The 20402-nt window shown below is 42.9% G+C and overlaps 1 protein-coding gene across 2 annotated transcripts in view; it reads left to right on the top strand.

Moving 5' to 3' along the window:
- Positions 1-7263: 7263 nt before the first annotated feature.
- Positions 7264-20402, top strand: part of LOC137425204 (endothelin-converting enzyme 2-like) — a 150956-nt gene continuing 137817 nt past the window's right edge. Inside the window, exon 1 of one of the 2 annotated variants that reach the window (XM_068113386.2) lies at positions 7264-7635. In XM_068113386.2, the coding sequence (XP_067969487.2) occupies positions 7579-7635 (57 nt within the window). In that variant the 5' untranslated portion in view covers positions 7264-7578. The remainder of the gene's footprint in view (positions 7636-20402) is intronic. The other variant, XM_078776402.1, reaches the window with a different exon arrangement.

Raw genomic sequence — 20402 nt, 5'->3', positions numbered from 1 at the left:
GTTTTATGTGTCTGTTTGTCTTTCTGTGTGATTAATGTTCGCTCTTTCACGAGCCTCGATCTTGTATACAAAATAAAAAAATAAAAAAAAAAAAAATGCATTTTGCAGGCAATATCATCAGCAACAAAATGATGTATAAAAACCCCATGTAGAGTAAAATGGCTGGGCAAATAAATGGGATATTTTACAAACATCTCTTCTCTTTTTCAACACTTCGGAAATACTGATTTAGCAAAAAAAAGGGTTGAAAATGACCCTTTTCGAAAAGGTCTCAGCTGGCATCCACCCTCCCCCGATGCACCACCCCATTCCCTACCTGTTTCCAGTGGATGCCTGCTTTTAACATGAAATGATTTTCAAAATGAATTTTTCAGGCTCATTTCCTCTACTAAATGTTCTTGAGACCCGACCATAGAGAGACTGTAATCTACATACCCCAAAGAGGAATCACCTTTCCTGCCGCTCTTGAAGTGAGCGGGTGTTTACGCCGTAATGACATAATATACGTAATGATGTAGCATGACGGCCGGACACAAAACTGCCGCTACTTTCATATATATAAGACTAACAGAAGTACCCGGCGTTGCCGGGTGGGGGAGAGGGGGAAGAGGGGGTGGGGGAGAGGGGGGTGGGGGAAAGGGGGGAGAGGGCGGGGAGGGTTGGGGGGGGGGAGGCAGGAGAGGAATGGGTTCATATATATATGCTGGTAGGTGAATGTGGCTCACGTTTCTGAGTTAAGTGTGATGCTGATCAGGAAGAAGAAGAAGCCGTATTACCAACTTCGTACACTTCCGGAATTGTTTGATTTATTGGTGTTCAAATGTCTGGTGATTGTTTTGTATTTATTTATGCGAATGTGTACTTGTATATAACTGTCATTAATTTAAAAAGGCTTCGGCACTATCGAGCGATTTTTTTTTTTTTTTTTAACTCCAAAAAAACGATTTTTTTTTTTAATATTTTTTTTTTTGCCTAAAACACTCCCAGGCACTCACTGATGAACCTCTGAAAGTTTGACGAAGATCCGTTCAGCCAACTCTGAGAAAAATGGCGACACACAGACAGACAGGCAGACATCTCTCTTATATAGTAGATATATATATTTAACCTCCAGTACATTTGCAGTCACTACAAAGGGATTAGTGTTACGATTAGATTTACTATAATAATAACGTTACGTTATTATTATGAAAATTATATTATTTAAAAAAAAATCGAGGTGAATTCCTTACTTCTGCGGTTACACCGCTTCAATCCATCAACTTTGCATTCACGAGATTTGGGATTAAAGTGTTATGGTTATATTTACTATAATATTATTATTATTACGAAAACGAGACTACTGAAACGATACCACTGTATTAAGAAACCTGGGCTTAATTTGTCAGAAGCGGATGGTGAGTCATAACGCCTAAGTTCTATACATACTGTATTGTTGGAAGAGACGTACGCCGATGATTTCGATATTTGATGATCATTTTAACAATCGGTTTGTTTGTGTTTCACATTGAATGAAAAACGTAATGTAGAGCATGGCGATTGTAATGTATGACAGGTTCAACAATATGTACGGCATGAACGACATATAAATCAAAATGGCGGTGCGTGCAGAGTCAGCTGCAACACCGCCGTAATGACATCAGACGTAATCACATCATCCTGTCATGTGACCAGATTCTCAGCTCTGATTGGTATACGTTTGAGGGGACATACATACATACATACAGACGGACAAACACTGTTCTAGAAGGCTCTGCCCGATGGGCGACGCCGTAAAAAATATATGTATACTATTTCATGGACAATGGGGTCTGTTTTTATATGTCGTTTTTTTGTCTTGTTTGTGTTTCTGTCTCTAAGTATATTTTGGCCCATATGTTGATCACAGATTCACCTATTAAGAGGGAGAGACCCTGTATGTAAAAGGAGGTGGAGAGGAGAGGAGGTGTGGTTAAGGCATCATTCCATGCATCCAGTAGAGCAACATTCAGTAGCGTGTATATCTCCCCCAGGCTAAACAGTTTAGTTTAATCAGTTAATCTTTACATCATTAATAATAATAATAAATCTTTATTGTCCCATATTCAGAGAAATTATTCTTTGGTCCCATATTCAGGGAAATTATTCTTTGGTGACACCGTAAGTTAACAATCATAAAATTAACCATCATTATTATATATACCTACCTGTACCAAGTTTAAATTGGATAACTTCAGCTGTTCTCCAGTTATAGACCTATTACAGAATTTTACCTTTCACCTTTGCCCTCAAAATCGAATCAGTTAATCTTTACCTCATTATACATACCTGTACCAAGTTTGAATTAGATAACTTCAACCGTTCTCAAGTTATAGACATATTACATGCTTTGACCTTTGACCTCTTGACCCCAAAATCAAATCAGTTCATCTTGATAACTTGATAATCAAATCAGTTCTACATAATTTTATCAAATTTGGTCAGAATCCCATCACTGGTTCACAAGTTATCACGATAACAGTATTTTTACCTAACATGACCTTTGACCTTTGATCTCGTGACCCCAAAATCGAATCAGTTCATCTTTACTTCATTATACATACCTGCACCAAGTTTGACTAAGATTCCTTCAGCTGTTTTCAGGTTATCGCGGTAACGAAAACTTATCATGGACGGATGGATGGACGGACGGACGGACAACCTGAAAACATAATAGCTCTGACGACAATAAAAATCTTGAAGTTTAGCGCCGTTGACACAGTCTTATACACTCAACTTATTTAACATGTCCAATTGTCCATGTCCTGTAAAACTGGAGGTTTTTGGAAGCAATAAGAAGGTGATTTGTGTTTTACTCTGCTCAAGTACAGACTTGGCATTTAATATGGAATATTTTTTTTGTGGGGGTGAACTTACTTTTCAAGATGACTTAGAACCAAAAGTTCATTGGAATTATGTTGAAATTATTCTAGATTTTGTTAATGTGACCTTTAAAAGAAACAAAAACCACATTTGACATTTCGAAGCAAATAAATTGATCCTTGAAAGTGATGTAAACTGATATCGAACTCACTTCACGGACAGTACTGTGTTAAACTTCTGTACGTTTTCCAGAAGTATCTCTTTATTTTGTACATTAGCCAAAAAAAATTTCAACAAAAACAAACGCTAAATTATGACTGGGATTACGGACAGTAAAATTACAGTTCAGTACTTCGTGTAACCCCCACGAGCATTCAGGAGAGCACGTACACGTTGAGGCATGCTGTTCACGAGATTTGCCAAGGTTTGGACAGGAATCGCTTGCCATGCAGTGACAATATTCTGCTGCAATTCATGCACAGAGGTAGGCTGCTGGTCCAAGTTGTCGATTTGACGCGTTAATTCTGCCCACAAGTTCTCTATCGGATTCATATCCGGGGACATGGCAGGCCACTCCATATGCTCTACACCATGGTCAGCAAGAAAGTGTTGGATCATGCGAGCACGATGAGGCCATGCATTGTCATCTTGGAAGACAAAGTTTCCTTGAAAGGCTGCACGAGCAAATGGAAGCAATGTTTCTTCCAGAATGACCCTGTAATTGAACTGGTTCAGGTTTCCATTCAGAACAACCAGGTCAGTTTTGCCCCCTGCATGAAAAGCAGCCCAAACGGTTACCCCACCACCTCCAGCTTGGACTCTTGGCACTATACAATCTTCGTTGTGGGCTTCATGCACTTGTCTGCACACTCGGACGCAGCCATCTTGACGATAGACCAGAAATCTAGACTCGTCACTGAAGGTCACGTGATTCCAGTGTCCTGGCTGCCATTGACGGTGCTCTCTGGCCCACTGCAATCGGCGCTGGCTGTGTTGTCTGGTCAGGCGTGGCTTTCTCAGGGGACGCCTGGCACGATAGCCTGCTTGAACCAGTCGTTGGTTGACTAGCCTTCTGGATACAGGCACATTTGTCAGTTGCTGCCACTCAGCCCTAAGCCGATTAGCTGACTTGGTACAGCCATTGCAGACTAACCAGTGCAGCTGGCGATCATCTCTCCTTGTGGTTCTGCGTGGACGTCCTGGCCTCGGTATTGGAGTAGGGACACCCCTCTGAGCATTTCGTTTCAGACGTTTTGACACCTGACCTTGAGTGATGCCATACTGCCGAGCAATAGCACGCTGTTTCATGCCAGAATTTCGTAAAGCCACCACTCCATGACAAACAGCATTGTCAAGTTGACGGACCATCTCCAGAGGAAGCGGCAATAACTTTTGTAGACGTGCAGCAGTTGTTATCCACTAATACAGAACGCAACAACCCTTATATACCCGATTGTGAAGCCAATCGTCAAATGTACCTGTCCTTACATTTTGTCACGCCACCTGTGATAAAATCCTGTTATTGACTTCTTGCTGCGAAAGACAATCAGTGATATGGTTCTTTCAACAAAGACATCACCGAAGGGTAAAAGAAACTCACCAGATTGATATACTGAGTTCAGAAAGTAAACCCAAGTCAAGAAAAAATATATATTCCATAGTAAATGCCAAGTCTGTATATAGTTAAATTGAAATTAAAACTAGAACGGCACTCTTCTATGCCACGACGTCGACTGATATGCCTCCGCCCACATTATTACATCATTATAATACTTGTACCAAGCTTGATTGAAATCCATTCAGCTGTTCACAAGTTATCACATTTTTACTCGACATGACCTCTGACCTTTGGACCTCAAAATATAATCAGTTAATCTTTACATCATTATACATAACCGTACCCAGTTTGAATTAGATTCCTTTAGCCATTCTCAAGTTATAGACCTATGACCGACTTTCACCTTTGACCTTTGACCTCTTGACCCCAAATTAGAATTAGTTAATCTTTACAACATTATACATACCTGTACCAAGTTTGAATTAGATCACTTCAGCCGTTCTCAAGTTATCGACCTATTACAGACTTTCACCTTTGACCTTTTACCTCTTGACCCCAAATTATAATTAGTTAATCTTTACAACATCATAATACCTGTACCAAGTTTGACTTAGATCACTTCAGCCGTTCTCAGGTTATAGACCTATTTCAGACTTTCACCTTTGAACTTTGACCTGAGAACCTTTGAACTTTCTCAACTGAGACCTCTTGACCCCAAATTATAATTAGTCAATCTTTACAACATTTTACATACCTCTACCAAGTTTGAATTGGATCACTTCAGCCGTTCTCAAGTTATAGACATATTACAGACTTTCACCTTGGTACACCTGAGCTCCCTCCACCTTCAAGGTTTTAATCCACGGGCTGGCTCCTTTACCTCACATCTTGCTCAGATTGACATCGTGGAAACCAAGGCTCTCAAATTTATTACTTGCAAAATCGAAGATTTTTCAAGTATATTGTTTGGTCTTGCACGTTATTCTCTTTGTCTGTTTGTCTGTCTGTTAATCACCTGCAGGTCACAATTTTAAACCAATCTTCACCAGATGGTAGAGTTGGTGATAAGGAAAGACTATTGATTTTTATGTCAAAGGTCAAAGGTTATCTTGAAGTCAGATTTCTAAAATTTTCATTTTTCATCCAATTGACTTGAAAGTTCAACAGCATTTGCATATTGAGTCACTAAATTGTGAAACCAACTATTTTTGAGGTCAAAGGTGAAGTGAAGGTCAAACTTCTAAAATCATCAGTTTTAATCTGAAAAATCATCACTTTTCATCCTGTTAACCTGAGGATTAAACAGCAATTGCATAGTGCCTCACTGAATTGGGAAACCAACTATTTTGAGGTCAAAAGGTCAGAGGTCAACTCAAGGTCAAACTTCTAAAATCATCAGTTTTCATCAGAAAAATCGTCACTTTTCATCCTATTAACCTGAGGATTAAACAGCAATTGCATAGGCAACACGGAATTGGAAAACCAACTATTTTTGGGTCAACAGGTCAAAGGTCAACTCAAGGTCAAACTTCTAAAATCATCAATTTTCATCTGAAAAATTGTCCATTTTCATTCTATTAAGTTGAAAATTTAACAGCAATTGCATAGAGCCTCACTGAATAGGGAAACCAACTATTTTGAGGTCAAAAGGTCAGAGGTCAACTCAAAGTCAAACTTTCAAAATCATCAATTTTCATCTCAAAAATCATCAATTTTAATCTGAAAAATCGTCACTTTTCATCCTATTAACCTGAGGATTAAACAGCAATTGCATAGTGCCTCACTGAATTTGGAAACCAACTATTTTGAGGTCAAAGGTGAAGTCAAGGTCAAACTTCTAAAATCATCAGTTTTAATCTGAAAAATCGTCACTTTTCATCCTATTAACCTGAGGATTAAACAGCAATTGCATAGCGCCTCACTGAATTGGGAAACCAACTATTTTGAGGTCAAAAGGTCAGAGGTCAACTCAAGGTCAAACTTCTAAAATCATCAGTTTTCATCTGAAAAATCGTCACTTTTCATCCTATTAACCTGAGTTTTGATTAAGATCGTCAATTTTAATCTTAATGAAAAGGACAATTTGATGTATCCATGGCAACTTTTTATTTTGGGGAGGGGTGGATCTTGCAAGTATCATGCACTGCATGACGTCTTTCTTGTTGGACTCTTTCCTGATGATTCTGAGTCTGTGGGCCTATCATTGCACCATCACCCACAGGTCGGTGGTCTCTGTCTTCTACCGCCTCCTTTCCGGTCTTGCACCCTCTGCTCTTGCACCCTCTGCTCTTTCCGTGCTTTGCCCCCTCCCAGGTTTCTGCAGGGCAAACACAGTCCACGATCAATCCCCTTCTGGCGAAACGACCTAAATCCAGGATCACTGCTCACCTCCACTCATTTGTTCCTCTTTTTTTATCCACTGGTCGAACCAATTTACACATTCTCTTCAATCTCATTCTTCCCTCCAGGTGTACAAGACAGTTGTTCAGCACCATGTCATATCGTCTCCATTCCAAAACTCTCTTTAACCCCACGCAACCATCCCAATCCCTCCTCATTCCAAATTTCCAGTTTTCCCTCCTTGGAGTTTCCTTCTGCATCCATCTTGTCCACCCCATACATGATCTCCTGCCCCCCACCTTCCCACACCCTTTGTTTGTCCATGTCTGTCTGTGTCTTGGCCTTCTAATCTGCTGTTGGTGCTTCCTCCCTCTCTCTCTACTACTCCTCGTCCTCATCCGTTCAGTGCACTAGCTCTTCCATGAGGCTCGACTGTGCGTATACAAAAAAGCAATTCTTTCCCTGCCTTCTCAGGATTGGCAATAGAATATTTTATTGATACATTTTTTATCCATACATGACGTACATGTCGGCCGGCTTCCTCCATGGCTGAGATGGAATGCCTTGTGTTGTGGCCGTTAATGGGCGCCATGAGCCCTCGATCGTCGCAATTCTTTGATCGTTAGAGACTTCGACAACAGAACCGGTTTGTCGCCGTTGGTGTCGAAGCGGAATTACCGGTATGGATGTTTCTTATTTGACGCTTCACCGATCAGCACGTAATTTCCGATCGGCTCGGAATTCCCCGCCGTTATTAAAAGGCTCCGCACACGTCGTCCGCCTCCAGTCAGTCGCCGCATCGGTTCCCTCAGGATCCGCGTCCCCGGACCTTGGAGCTAATGGACGACCGAGAAATCTTGGTCGAGGACGTCGACGACGAGGTTGATGATTCGCCGGTGGGTGCTTATTTGGAGCGTTAGTGTGAATGAGAAAGCGTAAGCCGAGGAACGGTGTACGTATAATGTATGCGTGGCGCGTGGCACCGATTGCCATGACGTCATAGGGCATGTTCGCGCGTTTATTTTAACAGTTTTGTTTATACCGGTGAATGCGTGACCGGGAGAAAAAGTGCAAATGTGTTTGATCGAAACGAAAGTTTGTCCGACTGTACGCGTTATCACGTACTTTAAGCGCGGGATCCGAGTTGCTTTGCGTTCATACCTGAACCACGAGCTCATGCACGGTGGCCACCTGAGCTTCGCTGTTGGGGTCACGTGATGTGCTCCGAACACGTTTGCTTATTAATCTCAGATGCTTCATCATTGTCCAAGTTCGAGCATTTGAAAACATCCGCCTGGACGTTTACGCGGAATATATCAACGAGACGAGCAAGGAAGCTCCTGGGAACCGTCTCATTGTCGAATGTGGTGTCGCACTGTCGCATGATGACGTCATTTTCCCCATTTTTGGAGCTTAATTATCAAAGCTGCATGTGTTCTCGCTAAGATAATGTTTAAAGGAAGCGGCGTCGCCGACTTCCCATAAATATATTCCTACAATGACTAAATTCCTGTTTGGTGACTTGTTATTGTTTTATTTCTTTGATTATTTATACAGAACATGGGCTGGCAGGATGGCTTATGGCCGAGGTGTATGCATGTACACTAGTCTCTACCCCAGTTATCAAACTGGGGAGGGGGGGGGGGGGGAGATGGAGTACGCCCCCTTGTGGGCCACGTGGGTACAGGGTCACGTGACAAAAATTATTTTTAAATGGCGGATTCGACTTAAATATTCAAAAATTGATAATTTTAAGCTAGATATTTATACTAACACCATCGTTCTCCGCTTTGCAACAACTCCACAAAACTGAAACACCACACCAGCTCCGTGCGTGCTATCGCCTGTGAATAACACCACAAATCATGGATTTGTAAACGAAAAGCAACTAAGCAGTACAAGCTTGGTTTTCTCTTGCCTTGGTGGCGGGAAGAGGACATCATTGTTGATATCGCGATCGCGGCGTCAACATCTCCTGTGCAATTTGCTTTGCTTTACGTTTGCTTTACGTAATTTGGATTACGTTTTTACTGCGTAGTCCGTAGGGCAATGTCTTGTCTGTCCGGTGTATGTATGTATGTCCCTCACAAACGTCCACCAATCAGACCTGAGGACATGGTCACATGACAGGGGTATGTGTTTATAGTAACCATTACAGTTGCATATTTTACTAAAAGGAAATATAATAACCTTATGTGGAACGTTTTGGGGTTGCGGTGGGTGTCGTATTGTCGTAAGGTATGTGGGAGGTTTCAGAAATTCCTCATTACAACCATGATTTTGAAATGTGATCGACATGGACCTTGCTCCCGAATCCGGAAGTGAACAGATGAACAGACGACGACAGTTCACTGGTTTGATAATATCTCAATACAATCGTGATTTAACATTATATTTTGATATATTAATACCACAGTATTAATTTGTGATTGGAATGATGAATGATGCTGTTTGGAATCAAAATATAGAGATATTGAGTTTAAAGCAGAATGAGGAAATGACGTAAGAGTTTCCATCCTTGACATTCGCGGATTCCACATTTGCAGTTTCGCCATTGACTGGATGTAGCAACATTCAAACTCGGTACGTTTTTTGTCCAAGTCCTTCACGAACCTGCTGTCAATGCTTGACATTCGACTGAGGGTGGCACAGGAATGTGGAATTTATTGAAAAAAAATGTAATACATTATTAGCTAACTGCTAACTGGTATCCCCACCCAGGTCATACTGTCCTCTTCAACTAAGGTACCGGTATCAAACAAGCCTGGCTACACCGTTGTTAGACTATCGCTCTTGTTCATTAAAGCCATGGTGGCACCGACTCACAGAACTTCTCGTCTGGGCTTAAAGCCGGAGGGAGCTGTGCACGCATATTCTTCAATCATCACTGTCGTAGTGTCTGAGTGTCTAACTGCGCCTTACTGCGTCCAAAATAAAAATTATTTCAATAAAAAATGGGGATGGACGTTAAACTGACACTAAAGGCACCACGGTGTTCTTTGTGAAGAGTATGCGAGCTATCGCCGGCACTCTGAACAAATTACAAACTCCTACCGTAACCCTCGTCGAAAGTCACGCCTGGCCAGCCGGTTCGTGAAAGACTTGGGTCAATCAATTTTACTTAGCACTGCCAACTCCACAATAATGTGGGAATCATTGTGGCCGTAAAGAAGAGGAAGAAGAAGAATATTTACATGGACGACAGGTACAGACTGCAGTAACGGGTTTCAACCACCTTTCTCTCATGAGTCTCGTGACTATAGCCTGCTTGACTTGATTTTGAACTCTGACATTTTCTTCAGCTGATGGTTCCAATCGTTTCACAATTGAATCAATATGTGATTTTACTTCCCAATTACACAGATTTTATATGATATAGTGCTTGATCGACTATGCATAAAAAAGTTTTATTCTCTTGATTTTGACAAAAAAATGTTTACTTTACCTCAAGATTTGTATTTGCGGTGTACTATCATCATTAATCACGTGGTCTACTTAGTACAAAGGTATGACGAACTGTAAAATTGATGATTTCATTACCTCCGACACCCAAAGTGGACAATTATTTAATTCTTCTGCAATTATTTATTGAATCATAAATTAAATTTTCAATTCAATTTCACATTTAATTAATTATTTAATTTTCTGAATGGCTTACAAATATTCTTCTTCTTCCTCTTTGTCCTTATTGTCTTATTCATCATCATCATCATCCTGGTAGGATAGTCACGAGACTAGATGTATGCACAGACACTATATCCTCTGAGCATCTCACATTGTATGACTTTGTACAAAGTCGACCTCATAATGATATTATAATAGTAGCTAGGCTGGGTAGAATCTGGCCCAGTTATTAATCATCACCCTGATGTTTCACTTGCAGGGCAAATCAATATGTGGACGACTGAGCGTCCCATCTGTCAGCATTTCAGGCGATAAATCACATACTCTTCATGAAAGGCACCATGGGATCTTTAACGTCAACTAATGACCAGTCTTGGCCTTAAGAAAAAGGGAAGAGAAGTTTCTGTAGAGGACAGAAATAAGAAGACTTAGGTGGAGTATCACTAAGAGAGTGCAAGCGTGGTGTTGGATTCACGGTTAAGGTAGCTGAATAGAGTTGCATGCATTACAAAAAATATTAGGGAGGCTGGATGATGGTGGTTTGGGTTTTCTTTCTTTTCTCCATGCTCATTGCGGTACACAGAGTGACACAAAACAGCAGAATGACTCCTTTTCTCTATTCAAACTGGTTGAATGAGTGATTTTTATATTGCAGGCACCTGCAACTCACCACAGGTGAGTTAAATTCCAAAGTAAAGGAGAATCACCTGTTTGAAATCCAATTATTTCTAACAACTTATTTCTAACAACCAGACCAAAAGATCTGGTCTTTATCAATGATCTCTCTGACTCTCTGGAAAATCCTCTCTATCTCTTTGCTGATGACTCCACTCTCTGCCGCTCCATTCCTCTTCCCTCAGATCGGCAGTCTGCAGCCTCCTCACTCTCTGAAGACCTGGACAAAATCACAGACTGGTCAAACAAGTGGAACATGTCTTTCAATCCTGACAAATCTCACTCTCTTACTATGTCTCTCCGAAAAGATCGACTGGACAACCCTCCCATCTACTTTCTCAACAATCCTCTCCAAGAAGTTCTGTCACTCAAGCTTTTGGGTCTCACTATCTGCCATGATCTTTCTTGGGAAAACCACATTTCCAAGCTGGCCTCCAAAGCCAGTCGCCGACTGGGCATCCTCCGTCGTGCGAAGTCCTTCCTTGGCACACCTGAGCTCCTCACCACATACAAGGCTTTCATCCGCAGCTCAATGGAATACTGTTCTCCCCTATGGGCTGGTGCTCCTGCCTCACACCTGGCTCGGCTTCACGCTGTTGAATCCAAAGCTTTCAAAATCATTGGAATCTCCCGCGATGAAGCTATCTCTGAGGGCCTTTCACTCACTCACCGCAGGCAGGTAGGTGGCCTTTCTGTCTTCTACCGACTCCTCTCCGGCCTTGCTCCCCCAGCTCTCTCTGTGCTCTGTCCCCCAAATATTCCTACAGGTCGCACAAGATCTGCCAGCAACCCTCTGATGGTTAAACTGCCGAAATCTCGGCTCTCTGCTCACCTTCACTCTTTCATTCCTCTTTTCTCCCGCCTGTGGAACAAACTCCCACACTCCCTTCAATCCCTCTCCTCCCTCCAGGTCTTTAAAACAGCTGTTCACCACCATCTCTTATCTTCCCCCATCCATAACCTTGATCTTTTCTACCCCCACTAATTCACCCCAGATCCACCTTGTTTGAAATTCCAACTTCTTTCCTGGAAATCCTGGCAGTGTCCATATGTTTATACCTCTCCCACCCCCCCCCCCCCCCCCCCTTCACATGCCACCCCCCCTTCACATGCCTCCCCCCCAAAGCCCTCTCCCTCCCACAGATCTCTCGATGTCTCCATGTCTCTCGGTCCCTGCTCTCAAATGTTGTGTTTGTGTCCTTCCCCCTCTCTCCCCATCTTGTCTACCGCTCCCGATGTTATTTGTTTTATGTGTCTGTTTGTCTTTCTGTGTGATTAATGTTCGCTCTTTCACGAGCCTCGATCTTGTATACAAAAAAAAAAAAAAAAAAAAAAATAACTTCTAAAAGGTGTCAATACTATTGTCGGGGCCATTTTAGGATTTCTGTTTGGAATAAGCAAAGATTTAGGAGTTTTTTCAGCTTTTTTTGTTTTGTTCCACTGCACACCAAAGAAATACATATGTGGATACCAAAAGATCTTTTAATTTCAACAATTTTCTGGAAGAAATGGGGTATTATTTGAAAAAAGTACAAGGGTGCCAATATTTTTGGCCACGTCTGTAAATGGATTGGAAACTGGCTTAGTGATAGGAAAGAGTGGTGTGAGTGGGAGGATGTCTATGTCATGCTGGTAGGATGTAAGTAGTGTGGTGGGATGAGGAATGGGACAATTATAATAATTTATAATTTATATCAATGATTTGGATAATGTGCTTATGTTGTTGTGAGATGTTTATGTTGTGTTGTGAGATTATGTTGTGAGAAGTGTTATGATTTATGGGAGCGAGACATGGGTAATGAACGTAGAGCAGCAACGAAGGCTGGAAAGGGTGGAAATGCGAATGGTTCGGTGGATGTGTGGAGTATCGTTGAGAGAGAGGAAGACAAATGATGAATTGCGAAAGATGATGGGAATAGAGCCTGTGATGGATGCTGTGAAGAGAAACAGGTTGAGATGGTTTGGTCATGTGTTGAGGAAGGATGAAAGTGACTGGTTGAGAAGAGTGATGGAAATGAATGTAGAAGGAAGTAGAGGATGGGGAAGACCGAGAAAGACCTGGCTAAAGATGGTGGAAGAAGAAATGCGGGCAAGGTGGTTAACAAGGAGAGATGCAGAAAATAGGGCAAAATGGAGAAGATTGTCATGGGGACCGCAAGGCTAGCACCCGCTCTAGCAGGGAAAATGACCTTAAAATGCCTGTTGTTGTTGTTGTTGTATTTGGATAATGTGCTTAGGAGTCTGCTTTCTAAATTTGCAGATGAAACAAAGCTTGGCATAAGTTGGAAAGCAGGGAGGGGAATCAGATCCAGGAAAGGGAATCAGATTCAGGAAAGTCTAGATACTTTTTATTGATTGGTCAGGTGATTGGCAGATGCCGTTTAACATGAAGAAATGTAAGGTGCCGGGTTAGGTCAGAACTATGAAAATAGGGACTGTATAATGCAATGGACAATCCTGAAGCATGTGACACATGAGGAGGATATGGGGATGTTAAAAGATGTGGGGGGTAAGCAGACGTCACAGTTCCAGACAGCTGTACATAAAGCTAACATGGCTTTAGGTTGTATCCTTCCGAGATCTATTTGATTGGCATTTGATATGATATGACACATCACTCCCATTTGATATGAGTGCATTTGATTGACATGTTGAAGATAATGAAGAGTATAGACAAAATAAGTGCAGAAGAGCTTTTCAGCAGAATAGACAGTGACATGACCAGGTGCCTTAAAGTAAAGAACAGGTGCCTTAAAGCCTTAAAGTAAAGAAAAGGAAAGTTAGGATAATCTCTCGGCAGAGAGTAGTTAATGCACGGAATGTTCTCCCGAGAAAGGTTGTGGCAGCAGAAAAAGTAGATCAGTATCTATATCAGATGGGCTGAATGGTCTCCTTCTGAGCCAATGCTCCTTGTTATTCCTTGTTAACTTCTAAACTGTGAATAGTGCATTGCAAACATTGATCCTATTGTGCTTCCAATGTACTTTGAAAATATTGGAAGAAAACACAAGACTGGTTTGCTTGGTATCCATCACCTGTGCCATTGTTGGCAAACGAATCACCACAATAACAGTTTGATTGTAAAAATGAGGAAACGAGCAGGTGCAAAACCTCAACTGTTCTTTGTAAACAAAACTCCTTTATGACAACGTTGGCGAATATTTTATGGCAAGGCAGTTGTATGTCCATAAACGGAAGAGACCTGGCTTGCTCTGACAATGGTGTGAGTCGTCGCTTTCGACGAATTTCTTCAAAAACTAGGAACTACCAGTAGCATCGTCTGCCCATCCCCGACATCACTCCTCCCTCGCGTGATGAGTTGACAAAGTGGAAGACGCAAGGTGGCCATCTTGGATTTTGACGTGGCGACCCAATTTTCAATAGCGTACTTCCTTATGCCTCGACACACCGACACACCAGATTAGAAGTTGGTACTTCGCTTATTTTTCAAGATATTCCGCTCACAAGGTTCAGACATACATGGCGGCGGCCATCTTGGATTTTGACGTGGCGACCCAATTTTCAATGGCGTTCTTCCCTGTGCCTAGATACACCCACACACCAGATTAGAAGTTGGTACTTCGCTTATTTTTCAAGATATTCCGCTCACAAGGTTCAGACATACATGGCGTCAGACATACATGGCGGCGGCCATCTTGGATTTTGACGTGGGTTGCACCCACACACCAAATTAGAATTCGGTCCTTCGCTTACGCATGCACGCACGTTCGCACGCACGCACGTTCGCACGCACGCACGCACGGACGGAGGGGAAAACCATAGTCCCCTTTTCGCTCCGCGGTGCGACGGGGGACAATAAAGGCAGTAAAAATGCTGTGAGGCACACCTGCCGATGGTGAGGAAGAAGCAGTCTCGGAGATGCTACCTCCTCCCAAAAACGCCAATGACTTGGACTCTTAGAGGGACTTGAATTTCTCCGCTTTTAGGTGAAAACATTGGAAGCATCTGCGGCAGCCCAAATTTGTGAGGCATTGGATGAAAACTGAGGATACCAATACGCTGATACTGGCTGAGATGGAACATGGCACGGCAAACAATTCGAAGGTGGCATTGACCACCGACTGATAGATATTGTCTTCCCAGGACAGATTATAGAGAAATGATGCCCAGGAGCTCTAGATACTATCTCTTCCACAGACTCGCCACATAAATATATTGAGGGATTATCTGGTCCTTTATCGAGGGATATAGTGAGGGATGTGACCTTGCCGCATTAAAAGACATATTCTGGGTCGCTTTCCCAGGAATAGTTCGGGCAGGAATTGCTACCACAGTCAGGGACAAGCTGTCTGAATCCATGAAATAATCTGCAAGGGGGCACAATATTTTCCAGTCAAACAATGAAAAAAGTTTGCAGTCATCTTTTTGAATGGTTCGTGCCACCAAAAGGAATTTGCACATCAAATGACAATTTTTCCAATAATTCAATTGATTTCTCATAATCGCGCTTTTCTTTACAAGTGAAATGTCAAAGCAGTTTACGGATGAGAAAGAGGTATGAAAATTACAAATTAAGAAAAAGTGACTGTAAAAAGATTTGTAAACTGATTGACAAGGCATTGCATAGTTTTAAAAGGCAGCGAGTTCCAATTAACAATCGTTTTTGATTGCTAATTGGAATCGGGAATCAAAAGCATTCTTGAACAATTGGCAATCACCAAAATGATTCATCCTGTTCGGTCTTTGATCAGAGCTTTCTTTCAGGGTTACAGAGTTGTGATTAGGTTGTAAATGTTAAGGTAAACCAATTTCTACTTGGCTGTAAAGGTTATCTCGGCTGTAAAGGCTGTAAAGGTTGGTGTACTGGGAGCTCGTGAAGTGCTTTGAGACTCGGAGTAATGTGATCATATTTATGAACCTGCACGACTGCTTTGACTGCCAGATTCTAAATGAGTTGCTATGGCTTTTGAGAGAAGAAGCAGCTGGCGAACATATTTTGTATGACAACCTTTGTGGAGGTTGTGGTGGTGAGGGTTGGTGAGAGGGATGGCTTGAAGATTTTTATTTTATTTTTGGGAAATGTATTTCTTGCATGGTGTCGTTGTATATCATTGCAATGAAGAAGTGTAAATGTCTGGCGTTGTTTGAGTTTCTGCAGCAGCTGTTGCTCATTCTGTGCCAAGCCCGGGGGCCACTCTGACATGACCGCACGATGCAAAGCCAAAGTGAAATGATCCCATGAACTTGCACTTGATCTTTCCCACACTAATAACTTTACCAAACCGATTTTGTGAATATGGATATTTGTAGTATTTGTTTCGAAGAATTTCTCGTAATACTACATTTAGGCCAAATAGTTCCTTCTCATTCGACATTAAGGGTATGATTATTTTGTGTTTGTGCCCTGACTCAAAAACTTGATGAACAAACTTATTTTCCAGCAATCTTTAGCCAGTCTATTTAAATGCTTTACATGAAAAAAAAACCCTTTTAACCTCTTTGTTCGGCCATGGACTTCGCGATTTTGATGTTTAAAATGTTTGTTCTATGTTAAAATGGCATTAATGTTCTAAAGAGAGTTAAAATCAGAGTTGATTTCTTCCAATTGAAATTTCCATTCATCCTTGTGCAGCACATCGCTGATAGTTACATCACTCCTGGGAGTGCAGTTGTGCCACTGATGCAGTGGACCCTGTAGGATATGGACATACAACGGGCCGTTTGGCTAGAAGACTGTCGGCCATTGTGGAAAAGTAGGCTGTGGAGCCCTGGAGAGGGTCGCAAGGCGGGACGGCCCAGAGATAGTCCCACCCACAGACAGTAGGCGGCCAAAGAAAAGACCAGCCGCATGCTGGAAAGGTGGTCCTTCAAGTGGTAAAAGCTGTGCACATGGATGCGTGAGGTAGTTGTACGTTTTTTTGGCTTTATGTTTTGTGGCTCGTCCAAGGAGGACCTACCAAAAAACGCAGACGCTATTTCATCCCCATCACGCCATCCTCTCCTCTTCCGCCCTGAGCAGCACTTCACCCTGTGCCGTGCCAGTCTGCATGACCACGGTCGTCCGATTCCAGAAACCAAATCTTTCCTGCACAAATCATCATCTGCCCTTTGCATGTGGTTCAGTCCAGTATTATCAGCGCCATTAGCAAGGGTTATCTTTTTCATGTATATCGGTGCATGTGCTTTTCTCTTAGTTTGTCCTTGGACCATCTGGTTCGTCCCGTTTATTTATTATTAGTGTTTTGTCTTGCTTCCCTGTATTCTTTAAATCAATAATTGGATTGCAAAGAAACATTTGTCCACCTTCCCACTTTCGCGCGTGACCAACTTCCAAATTTGGTTTATTTATTGAGTGATCTGTGCGGGATCGTAAAATGGTAGTTTTTTATTTTTATTTTTTATTTTTTTGTATACAAGATCGAGGCTCGTGAAAGAGCTAACATTAATCACAGGAAAAGTCAAACCGACACACAAAACACAAAATAAGGGTAGCGGTAGACAAGATGGGGAGAGGGGGGGGGGAAGGACACAAACACAACATTTGAGAGCAGGGACACCGAGAGAAATTTGGGAGGGGGAGGGCTTGGGGGGAAGTGGGAGAGGTACAAAACATATGAACACTGCAAGGACTTCCAGGAAAGAAGTTGGAATTTCAAAAAAAGTGTATCTGGGGTGAATTAGCAGGGGTAGAAAAGATCAAGGTTTTGGATGGGGGAAGATAAGAGATGGTGGTGAACAGCTGTTTTAAAGACCTGGAGGGAGGCATGGGATTGAAGGAAGTGGGGGCGTTTGTTCCAGAGGCAGGAGAAAAGGGGAATTGAAAGAGTGAAGGTGAGCAGAGAGCCTATATTTTGGCAGTTTAACCATAAGAGGGTTGCTGATACACACACACACACACACACATATATACACATACAGACACACACATATATATACACATGCACAAAAACACACACACATATATACACACACATACACGCACACACACACGTACAGACAAATGTACATCGACACACATGCACACACATACACACATATGCACACACACATATATATATATATATACACATACACACACACACACACACACACACACACACACACACACACACACACAGACATATATATATATACACACATACACATATATGCACGCACGCACGCACACACACACACACACACACACACACACACACACACACACACACACACACACACACACATATATGCACGCGCGCGCACACGCGCGCACGCACGCACACACACACACACACACACACACACACACACACACACACACACACACACACACGTCCCACATGTATATATCCCACATCCCACATGTATATACATGTTTAAAGTGTACGTGCCCTTCCCCCCTCCCCCGCCCGGCAACGCTGAGTACTTCTGCTAGTAACTAATGAAATAAAAACGAAGAAATATCTCTGGGTAATTTCCTGAAACTCGGTGAAATTCGCTGAAATTCGCTGAAATTCGCTCGGTGTATCGGTGAAATATTTTATTTGGGCGGTGTATAATTGCTTCGAACGAAATATCTCTAAGCAATTTCCCGTCTGTGTTTCATGTCCATGCACACGTGAAATGGAGTTTGTTTTTGCACACGTGAAATGAACATGTGAACCTTTACTTCCAGATAATAATGTTGAATGAAATAAAAACGAAGAAATATAGTGGGGTCACCCGTGGGACATTTCGACATATTGAGTTAGATGCTGCACATTCATTTTTACAAAATGGTTACTGGCAAGTCATCAGATCCAGAAATGGTGTAATGAACACAATTTATTTATTTCACATAATATGTGACCCCTCACTCCTCTCCACCTGACACTCTCCTCTCTCCACCTGACACTCTCCTCTCTCCACCTGACACTCTCCTCTCTCCACCTGACACTCTCCTCTCTAATCCCTCACATTCCTCTCCTCTCCAATCCCTCACCTCTCCAATCCCTCACATTCCTCTCCTCTCCAATCGCTCCTCACTCGCCTCTCCAATCGCTCCTCACTCGCCTCTCCAATCGCTCCTCACTCGCCTCTCCAATCGCTCCTCACTCGCCTCTCCAATCGCTCCTCTCGCCTCTCCAATCGCTCCTCACTCGCCTCTCCAATCGCTCGTCACTCGCCTCTCCAATCGCTCGTCACTCGCCTCTCCAATCGCTCCTCACTCGCCTCTCCAATCGCTCCTCACTCGCCTCTCCAATCGCTCCTCACTCGCCTCTCCAATCGCTCCTCACTCGCCTCTCCAATCGCTCCTCACTCGCCTCTCCAATCGCTCCTCACTCGCCTCTCCAATCGCTCCTCACTCTCCTCTCCAATCGCTCCTCACTCGCCTCTCCAATCGCTCCTCACTCGCCTCTCCAATCGCTCCTCACTCGCCTCTCCAATCGCTCCTCACTCGCCTCTCCAATCGCTCCTCACTCGCCTCTCCAATCGCTCCTCACTCGCCTCTCCAATCGCTCCTCACTCGCCTCTCCAATCGCTCCTCACTCGCCTCTCCAATCGCTCGTCACTCGCCTCTCCAATCGCTCGTCACTCGCCTCTCCAATCGCTCCTCACTCGCCTCTCCAATCGCTCCTCACTCGCCTCTCCAATCGCTCCTCACTCGCCTCTCCAATCGCTCCTCACTCGCCTCTCCAATCGCTCCTCACTCTCCTCTCCAATCGCTCCTCACTCGCCTCTCCAATCGCTCCTCACTCGCCTCTCCAATCGCTCCTCACTCGCCTCTCCAATCGCTCCTCACTCGCCTCTCCAATCGGCTTTCCCCGTCTCGTTTCTCTCGTTTTTCTCCCGTCTCGTTCTTTTTCTTGCTCCAAATCGGCCCGTCTCGCCCGTCGGCCCGTCGGAATTGGAAATCGGGCCGTCTTGCTTTCGTGCTTGCGCGTAAATAAATTGTGTTCATTACACCATTTCTGGATCTGATGACTTGCCAGTAACCATTTTGTAAAAATGAATGTGCAGCATCTAACTCAATATGTCGAAATGTCACACACATCCATGCCTGTGGGATTCCCACGGGTGACCCCACAAGTTTGCATTGACGTTCGTCGATGGACTCGTTCGCCCCTCTCATTCGTTTTCTTGCTGCATCCTGTTCAAGTCTGCGTTCTTCATCGATCGTCTCATTCAATTTGGAAATATAAGTTTCCACGCAGCGCATGAATTGTCACGATCCTCAAGAGGAAGCGTCTCGTAATCATCAAATGATAAATGGCAAGTAAATTATATTGTGGAAAATTAAAGATTTCAAATAAACCTATTTAAAGTGTATGCGCACATAACTAATAAAAAAAACGAAGAAATATCTCTCGTTAATTTCCTGAAACATATTTTACTTCCGGCTAATAATGTTGAATGAAATAGAAACGAAGAAATATATGTCGGC

The sequence above is a fragment of the Myxine glutinosa genome, chromosome 4 (genome assembly GCF_964187855.1).
Source record: "Myxine glutinosa chromosome 4, kmMyxGlut1.1, whole genome shotgun sequence".
In the NCBI taxonomy this organism is placed as follows: Eukaryota; Metazoa; Chordata; class Myxini; order Myxiniformes; family Myxinidae; genus Myxine; species Myxine glutinosa.
Note: the sequence above shows the minus strand (reverse complement) of the source record. Positions and strands in the feature narration are given on the sequence as shown.